General features: G+C 40.8%; 1 protein-coding gene across 8 annotated transcripts in view; it reads right to left on the bottom strand.

Moving 5' to 3' along the window:
• The window catches only part of LOC116843583 (solute carrier family 41 member 1-like), a 23,215-nt gene extending 14,128 nt beyond the window's left edge, over positions 1-9,087 (bottom strand). The window contains exons 1-2 of one of the 8 annotated variants that reach the window (XM_032814056.1): positions 8,862-9,087; positions 7,834-8,057 (exon numbers count right to left, since the gene is read on the bottom strand). In XM_032814056.1, coding sequence (XP_032669947.1) covers positions 7,834-8,000 — 167 coding nt within the window. In that variant the 5' untranslated portion in view covers positions 8,001-8,057; positions 8,862-9,087. The other 7 variants (XM_032814055.1, XR_004377899.1, XM_032814066.1 and 4 more) reach the window with 7 other exon arrangements.
• Positions 9,088-10,078: the final 991 nt, after the last annotated feature.

Here is a 10,078-nt window from a genome sequence, read left to right as displayed (position 1 = left end):
GGGGGGGGGGGGGGGGAGAGAGAGAGAGAGAGTAAATAGGCACAAATGTTGCTGTCTATCGATTCAAGGGGTGCATCTCATTCAACGTAACCCTTGCTTAAACTGGAGCGGAAAAATTCGCTCATAACAGTCAGTCGGTCAATGACGCGCGAATAGGATTCACTGGCCCGTCTATGATCGTATCCTGTGTAAGAGCGCGGCGGTAACACTCTGACCGTTCGTGACACGGCAATTTGTATTCTGGTAACTTGAGGATTAGGTCACGCTAGAGTGTAGTCCCGCTTTCCTAATTACTACGCCGCTGAAGCATTCGCATCACACGAGCGTTTGACGTCAAAAGACGCACGCAGGCATGAACATCACGAACGGAAGCGACGATGATCAGACCGAGTACCGATCAATCGGCACTTAATTATTAAACTGTGTAGTAGAATCGTCTGAAATCGACGGAGTTCTTCGTAAAACCACAAAGCACAAGTTAAAGTCACGTGATACAGCGTGGTAAGTATTCGAGTTATTAGTTATGATTTATGTTTCCAATTCAATCGTCAATCGTCTCGTTGAGACACAGATCGTTTAGGATAACAAATTGCAAAAATATTAGCCGGTGTTAAATACACCTAAATACACCGTAATTGTCTTGTAACTTGTAACTTGATACTTTTAATGACGTTTGGCTGTTTGCAATTTGCGTCTTGGTGAATAACGCTTGATTAGCTTGCGGAGATAGAGGGAGAGATGAAACGTGACGTCTGCACGTCTAATTACGTCGAATCCCCGCTAACTGCACGAGTATCGGGTAATGAAGAGTTTGCAGAATGCAATACTCACTCGAACTGCCGATCCGTGATCGCTTTGATCAACAAACCGAGAATGCACATCGTTCCGATTCGACGCTTGACACGATCGACACCGTGCCGCTAACGATCTCTGATTATCTTTCGAGATCATTTTACGATCTCGATCGAATTTCACCGGTGTATATTTTAATCCTGTATCTTGTCTGTAGAGGGTCGTCTACAATACGCGGAGTAAGCTTGACGGAAGTTGAAGTAGAGTATAAAAATAATTTGTTTTGCTTATTTTTCTCTTTTCTTGCAGTGGAAAGTGGTAGTATTTTCACTCGAGGTGGCAGAGTGAAAATATTGCCACTCGAAACCACAGAAGTGAATGTTTCACTAAAGATTAGAGTGGATTCTGACTCCATATGAGCGAGAAAGAGAGAAAGATCTTGCTTTAATTGAAATGAAGAGTGAGTTCTTCTATGTGAGATAGTGAAATGCATCAAATTCATTCTTCAATTTTGAAAGAAAATATTCAGTCAATTATTCGAAATGGAGAATTCACTCTGTAGGAGTGAAGAATAATTCGAGTAACTCGGCTGTCACTCGATTTTTTGTCTGAAACTTTACTTCAAGAAAGGAGGAGAGTTTTCGGCACCCTCTGAAATACTATAATTCTAATTAATCCCATTTTTATCACCAACGCTCTTATGTCACCTACATATCATCTCTTTACATTTATGTGTGTGTGTGTGTGTGTGCGCGCGCGCGCTCGATACTGCGAAAACACTATTTGTGGAGATATTTGACAATATGTTTTTTTTTTTAATCATACTACTCTCTATGTTATATTATGTTATATATTAGTTCCAGTAAAGACATTCGAATTACTGCAAGTTTACCTTCAAATAAGAATCTGAATTGATACTGGAGACGCGCTGAGGAAGCTTATAGAGAGCAGTATCATTCTTAAAGAAACGTATATTGCTAAAATCTACACAAATAGTGTTTTTGTAGTTTCGAGCGCGCGCGCGCGCACATACAAATGTAAGGAGATGATATGTAGGTGACATAAGAGCGTTGATAAAAATGGGATTAATTAGAATTATAGTATAGACAGGCACCAAAATATGTCCGTTTAGACTAAAATTATTTTATTTCAATAGATTTTACAGAAATACAACGTTTCTTATATTTTTGGTTTAATTTGGTTTAATTTCAGAGAGTGTCAAAAACCGGCCTTAGGCACACTCCTCCTTTAGAGAGTACGGCTACACTCCAGCTCTCTCTTAACCCATTAACGCCTAAATGTGCTGAAATTTTACGTTGATTTGAACCATCTATTTTACTACGGAAATGAGGTCTATTGTTTATATTCGAATTTTTGTTTATATTTAATTATCGAAATTGTTTTCGAGTCAATATTACTACAAAATTACGTAGTAATTTACATAGTAATTACATAGCAAAACAATTTCGATAACCAAATATAAACCAAAATTCGAATTAAACGCTTCAAATCGACCGTTATTTTGGTACCGCCATGTTTATTGAAAAAAATATTTATAGCATATTTTTTAAGTTAGTGTCGGGAACATAGTTTTAGATACTATCCCGAGTGATACTAACACGTTTTTATGGAGAAAATAGCGGAAGAAGAAAAAATTAGCTCTAAAAACATGCGTTTTTTAATTTTATTTTGTAAAAATTTTACATAAATTGCGATTTTTTTAAAATTTCCTCAACGCTATTCGATAGAGTAATATCGTAGAAATTGTACTCTTTATAAACAATAAACCTCCTTTCCGTAGTAAAATAAATTGCTCAAATCAACGTAAAATTTCAGCACATTTTGGCGTTAATGGGTTAAGTAAGATAAATATTTCCGGTGTGAGTATAAGAGCGTAAGCGAAAGAAATTATTTTCATTTCTTCAACTTCAATTTACGCCAAGCTTACTCCGTATATTGTAAACGAGCCTTTATGTCACGGAACGCGAACACGAGCGAGGCGTTCATCTTACGAAGATGAGGAAATCCGCCCACTCGACGAGATCAGCGAATTTTTCTCGCGATTTTGCGGCTGTAGAGCTCGCGATCAATGGCGCAAGGCAATGTTTTACCGAACAATTGCTCTTCCGTGTATCCCGTTATAGGCACTTTAGGTCCGATATCGGGTAAAAGTGCGCGGCAATATAATGCGTTACAACCGCAAGGTCGGCGAAAACATCGCGTATTTTACGGAGCACCGATCGTTTACACGTTATCAACTACTTTACTGCCTGTTTGTCGTGCAACTTCGAATGGCGATAATGTGCCGTCACTGAAATTGCTCGGGCAATTTTTTTTTATTAATGTTGCGCGTCGCGAAGTGCGCTAACTCTAAAGGCATACACACATCTAATTTAGGAACATATGATTGGAAAATGATTAAAGTCTTGTTTCTCCTCCTGGAATGACACGAACGCTGAAATGCGAAACTTCCATTTCAATTCGTTCATTATTCATTTTGCGCTCCGATAATAATAACCCGATAGTCGAGTGTTGGCTTAATGTTCTCTATTGTAATCGAATTGGACTTGAGCCAATCGCAGCTTTGTTCGTTTATTTCCACCTTAGTCCGTCCAAGTTTTCTCATACTTAATCGTTAATAATTCAGCGACTTTTGAAAGAAATATTTCGACATTTTTCTTCTTCCGCAATCGTTTCAAATCATTTCTTCCATAAAACTAATCGAATATTCGTGTCAATTAGAGAATCTAAGTATAAAAATGTGGTAATTCTGAGAGATTGTTTGAAATACATTCGTGAACGTGACATTATAATATCGTCTAGTTATAATTTGTATAATTATAAAGCCGTGATTTTTTATTTGTGTCCGAGTCGTATGTTTCATTTTATTTAGTTCAAATTAGTTCTCCATGAGTTTTAAAAAAATGTAGAAGATAGGAACAAATTGCGGTGAATATTATAGATAAAATAGAATTAGCGACTTATTCAAATGGATACAGATGTGCATTCGATAAGAGACTTCTGTAAATGAACATTTGTATTTCAAGAACTGATAAACCTAATTCATAGCCTTATTGTGTATTCGTTATTGTGTATAAGGCTCATTAAGTTTCATCGAATTGTTCCAGGAGGTAGTATTTTTTTCTTAAGCAAGCTCAACTTCAAGGGAAGCTTTTATCGAGCGTAGGTTTTGGCGTATGTCCGGCTTAACGCGATATAATCTACTCGCGCACACATACCTTTGTGGTTCCTTTTAAAGCGGCGATTACGTAAGGTCCGCTCTTGACTCGGCAAAGGTCGACATTGAAACCAGACCTGAATGAACCACATAAATGAAATACATTCTTGATATTCAAATATGCAGCGATTTCCCTGGAAATTTCAACAAAGGAGCGCGTGTACATAATTTAGTTTGCGCGCTGGAGACTTTCTGTTTTGCGTAAATAGTCAAATATAAGATTTTACTAACTCATGTGATCTTGTTACATGTCATTCTCTTCGCATTTGCGTGACACGAGAAAAGAACGTGACATCGTAATATCGCCTAGCTATAATTTTATGCGCAAAAGAATGTAGAAGATAGGAACAAATTGTGGTAAATATTATAGATAAAGTAGAATTAACGACATATTCAAATGGATGCAGATGTGCATTCGATAAGAGACTTCTATAAGTGAACATTTGTATTCCAAGAACTGATAACCCTTATAGAAATATCATACTAAGAATCATTGATAATTACTTATTATCCGGTATTTTTAATACTGAAAATAAGTAATTATCAATGATTCTTAGTATGATATTTCCATAAGAGAAATCTAATTATATAATAATAATAGCCTGATCGACTATTTTCCTGCACGTGTAATACGTTATATGCATATGTCACACGTGGAGAAATATTAGCCGCGTTGAGTTGAAATTTTTCCCAGCTAAAACATTAGCGGAAAGCACATTGTGTCGTCGGAATATCGTTAATTTAATTTCGCGATTATTTAATCGCGAATCATATTCCCCCGCAAAAATCCGTCTCTCAGTTGTTCAGCGCGTCACTTGTTATGTTAGCTGCAGTTTAATGGCCATACGTACCGATGAAATTGAACAGGGAAAATGTGAGAGGAGATAATAATTAAAGGTGTCGATATATATATAAAAGTGACGCGACATACCTATCGAAAAGTCTGCGACGCATGCAAGCGCGGTTCGAATAAACGATAGCGATAAATTAAACATAGCGATGTTAGGCTGTTCTTTCTGTCACAGACTTATGATATAATTGACACTCTAACTCCAGGCTCATGGCCGTCGTCGAGTGACGATGGATCGCGTATGGTTTTCAATTAAGACCCGTCACAAAACATAGTAGCTGTTCTAAGTGGGTTACCGTCACGATTAATTTGGTCATACGTCTGATCTTGTGATTCGAGCCATTTATCATTTTGTATTTTGCTCCAATTACATTTACCTCACCCACCCTCGCAGTACAAAGAAATATTATATCAATGATCTGGTGCGTCATACTTCGTTAAGAGATCAATTCAATCGCCGAGCGCGCGCAGTTCCTAAGTTCGCACACATTTACCACAAGTTACAATCGAAGATTCGATCGGAATTAAATTGAGATTAAAATCGCGACCATTAAGTCGACGTCACGATTTGAGTTCAGTTCACATAATGTAATTCACGGCGATACGAACGATTAACCGAGAAAAGCGTCATTCGCGCGATGATGGATCGTGATAATTCGCTAACAGATGGATGCATTCGAAGTTGCGTTGGCGAATATTTTCGCGGAACGTAAAATATTACATTATACGGCGAAACTTCTAACTACATTAATAATTATTCGGCGAATTACATCGATACTGTCTCTCTCTCTCTCTCTCTCTCTCTCTCTTTCTCTCTCTCTCTCTCTCTCTCTCTCTCTCTCTCTCTCTTCTTCGCGATACGCGTATTTCTTTATGCTCTTCCGTGCACCACCCACGTATCGTAAATACGTTGGCGGGCAACAATAAGAGCATCGTCGAGAGAGCATTACGCAAGCGCTACCTTACACTTGCTTCTTCAATTACGAGCGAACCCTTATATACAGTTAACTTACACTACAGTCGGTCGCACAAATAACGAGATCAAGTGGCGAAACAGGAAATCGTCGCGTGGCTACTTCAATGAGCAAGCAGCAAAGCAGATATAACTTTATGAAAAAAATCACCAAAAAGGTCCACAGCGGACAGAAAAAGCAATGTATTTGCACATCTCGTTCTCTTCGAAATGCACACAAGAGAAACATTGCCCCGCAAGGTCTTTACAAAAATATATTCTATTCTTGTTTCTATTAATACATTAAATGCACATTATAAAACCGTTGTTCTTCGAACAAGATATGGAAAAAAGAGACGGACCTTTCTCTATCTATCGTGCATGATAAATATAATGTCCGTCAGTTTTGACAGTAAGACAAGATCGCGAGAGAAACTGATGAAATACGGGTTGGGCATGTTTGATTATGTAGAAACAATACGATAGAATATACGGATTGCTGCATTGCGACCCGTTTTCAAAATTCCACTTGGAATAAAGAAGCGAAAGTTACATTGTTCTCCCTTAAATATAAACGGTTCTATCTCTTACATTCGGTTCTCCAGTTGTGTACTCTCGGTGATGACCGTCGAGAGCAACTCACGACACGGTAGGTGGCGACCGGACCGATAACCGACACGTGTCCATCAGCATCCATTTACATGGAAGTCGCGACCGGTTTACGCAAAGTGTTATCGCATGCAACTCGAGAGGACGTCTCTCACGACGCGGTGGATCACACGCGCGCGTGCACACGGGCGACTCGGCGCCGCCGGTATCCGAGACGTCGCCGTCGCGATATTTTTACACGCGAGTCTCGGCCGTGCGAGCTTCTGCTCGTCATTTTGCAGCAGACGCGCGACGACGAGATGAAGAAGTTGCCGAAATTCTCCCTCACTTTCTCGCGACTCTCGTATTCGCGGCCGCTCCGCATCGCACTTGTCAAAGTGTGTTCGCGCGTGTGGAATATCTCGGTTTTATCCGTTATTACCTCGAGTGATAAGAGTTTAACGCGAGCACGCGCGTTATACGTCACTTGTACCGGACGCATTGTAAAAATGTCAATTATCTGCTGAGCTCAGCTAAAGCTTTCACTTAATTCATCGAAGAATGGAGAGTTGCAGATCTCCGCGAGTGCTCTACATTTTGCATTGTTTATCTAACTGATTTTGCTATTTGAAATTAACGCTCTTTAAGAAATTTCTTCGTCGTTAGGATACGGACGTCTCTCTGGGACGTGTCTTCGCGTTTTTATATCGGTCTCCACGTCTCCCGATGTTTCTTCACAGATGTGCGAATGCCGTGCGTTGCGCACCTCGGTGGTGCATTGGAGAATTTGCGAGTTTAACTTTCAAGTTTAACCTTTCTCTCGTTATATTAGAAACCTGCACAAAAGTTTGTCGGATCGTTGATAATTTTCGTTGGCTTCAAAGACGAGAAATCATCTTAGAGACGCAGAATCGGACAGTTACCTGAAAGGTGGCAGAAAGTGCTGAACAACGACGGCAAATACTTGGAAATTATTTCGTTAGAATTAATAAAAGGGACAAAAAGCCCGACAAACTTTTGCAAACCTCTCCCCCATCTACATATTTATTTACCACAAAACATGGCAGGAACGTGTTTCCGGACATCCGTCTTCGCGTTTTCAACGCCGCGACGCTTTTCCGCAAGCCCGTCGGCGCGACGAAGCCGCGGGCCGCTCTCCGGGCGACGCGAGCGCCTAAGCGCTTCCGTAACATATTCGCAGATTGATAAATTACTCCACGTGTTTAAGTTCGACCATGACGGGCAATAACTTAACGTACGCTCTGATACCTCTCGTCTCTCCCGTATCTTATCCACCGGCTCGCTCGCACTCTCGTTCTCGCGCACGCCGCGCTATTATTTTATTTTCGTCCGCGAGCCGGATAAGAATCGCACGCAAGGTGCAAACACGGAGGTGCCTCCGTTAATACTCACACGGTGGTCAGCTGCGCCGGACGACGATGCTCTTCCTTGTCGTCGCGGTCCGAATGACCGCGATGTCGCACCGCATTTTGACGATCGCGCGAGCACTCATCTGATTTTCGCTCGAGTGTCCATGCGAAGGTATCGGCTACACTTCGCCCGAGAAACCCGCTTATCATACGTCTCTCTATTTATACGCCGAAGTGGAGGCGATGAGATGAAACGAGCATTTCGCGCTTATACGCGTGATCAATAAAAAAGAGAAAAGAAAACAATCAGATGATCGGAGTAAAATTTGTAGATCCCATCTGCTCTCGCGGGCAGCTTCGCTCCAAATGAGTCACATAAATCCGACGCTGACTAACAGCCGCACACGAAAAAGGAGCCTCGCGACGCTGAATTTTGTAATTGGAGTCATTCCCTGATCCGGCATTAAGAACGCGATTATTTTTAGTATCAAAGATCAACGTCTCATGTCTGGAACCGTCATCGCGCGGTCGATTACTTCATTCGTTATCGGTCGTCTCGTGATGTTATCACTAAGTGGGAACTTTTCCAGAATATCGCAAAATGCTACGTAAATAAAACAACGTAGATCGTCGCAAAAGCTGCCGCGCGCAGGGGCCAATATAATTTCAGTGAGTTCAGGGATCAAAAACTTTATCGACTGTAATTCGAGAATTACACAAGTAGTTCAGGGTCAAATTACAAACACGAAGTCAATCTCACCGAATATTTTGTGTGTTTTGCGTTTCTGGCGCTTATATGTGAAGCAAAAAAAAGCGTGTATTCTCAGGCTTTGTGCGAGGAAACGAAAGAGTCGTAAAAGTTCATGTTTTCAAAATAATCATCTGTGATCTCTCTTTATCTCTCTTTGAATTATAGTCGAATAATTATTTCCCGACGAAACAGATAAACTCTAGCGTCTTGCAATTTTAATTGAATGACTTTATGCGAATCGTCGCTGGCGTTCACAGCCACCGCAGTCGCGGTTGATCAGTTTGTTTGTATTCACACAAAGCGTCGAGAATCGAACTCACCGAGATCAGAGCGGTTTCGATTCCTGTACGAGGCGCGCGACCTTAAGTCGCACTAATCGCGCTCTTTTCGCGGCCACTTTACCCTTTTACGCGCGTCGTGCATAACGTGCGGCGATAGATAAGATCTAAGAGAGGCACCGTGTACGCCGAGAACGGCGCGATAGTTGGCACTGACAGATCCAACTATTTCATTCACAATCGTCGTCGTCGTCGTCGTCGTCGTCGTCGTTGTCGTCGTCGTCGTCGTCGTCGTCATCGTCGTCGTCGTCGTCGTCGTCGTCGTCGTCGTCGGGCTTGACCGCGTCGTCGTCGTCGTCGCGCCGTGTGCGTGTAAGTTACGTGCGTGCACGTGCACGCGCCGACACGGCGACACGGATGAATGAACGGACGCACACGAGAGACGACGCGCGGCGCGATTACGGTGTAGGTGGTTACGAGCGGGAACGAGCGGGAGAATGTGACGGGGCTCTAAACTGGAGTCGAGAAGATACAGATCCGCGTGCTCCCGCTTCGTATGCGTGCGTGCGTACGTACGTGTGTGATGTTTCTTGTGCTCTTCGAGGCTTCAACAAAATCCTCTCTCGACCACGAATGGTCAAACAGCACGGTCGAACGATTAACATACAATAACAACGATTCAATATAAACAGCATAATATAAAAATATACACACAATTCGATTTAAAAATATAATTAAGTAACAATAACTATGATAATTCTAGTTAGAGCGTAAACGCAGGTCTAAGTTATCATACTATGTATGTGTACTTATAAAGTGATAACTTAAAAGTAACAAAATTACATTAAAAGCATCGGGCATTTCGTTTAATTTCGAGTTTTTTTCTCGATAGCACGTTGAGAACATAGAACAACTTTTTTGCGATAAAATTTATCATAAACATCACATCGTTATATTCTCGTGTAAGTTCCCACGAATCGAGATAGATACTCAGAGCACTTATGCAACATAATTATCTATTTCTCACGCGTGTCGTGCTAATAATCGTTTCATTTGTTATACATGGTATCGTGCAGGATTTGCATATGCACGTGAGATAAATAACAATACAATTAGATAGCTATCCATTAAGAGGAGATTTTATTTCATAAAAACATAACAAATCGTTGCGCTAGAATTTGTTAATAATGTATTGCATATCGCGATGTAATATGTATATATATATATATATATATATATATATATATATATATATATAT

This window comes from Odontomachus brunneus, unplaced genomic scaffold (genome assembly GCF_010583005.1).
Source record: "Odontomachus brunneus isolate Ranch 3 - 2012 unplaced genomic scaffold, Obru_v1 Obru_scaffold_034, whole genome shotgun sequence".
NCBI lineage: Eukaryota > Metazoa > Arthropoda > Insecta > Hymenoptera > Formicidae > Odontomachus > Odontomachus brunneus.
Note: the sequence above shows the minus strand (reverse complement) of the source record. Positions and strands in the feature narration are given on the sequence as shown.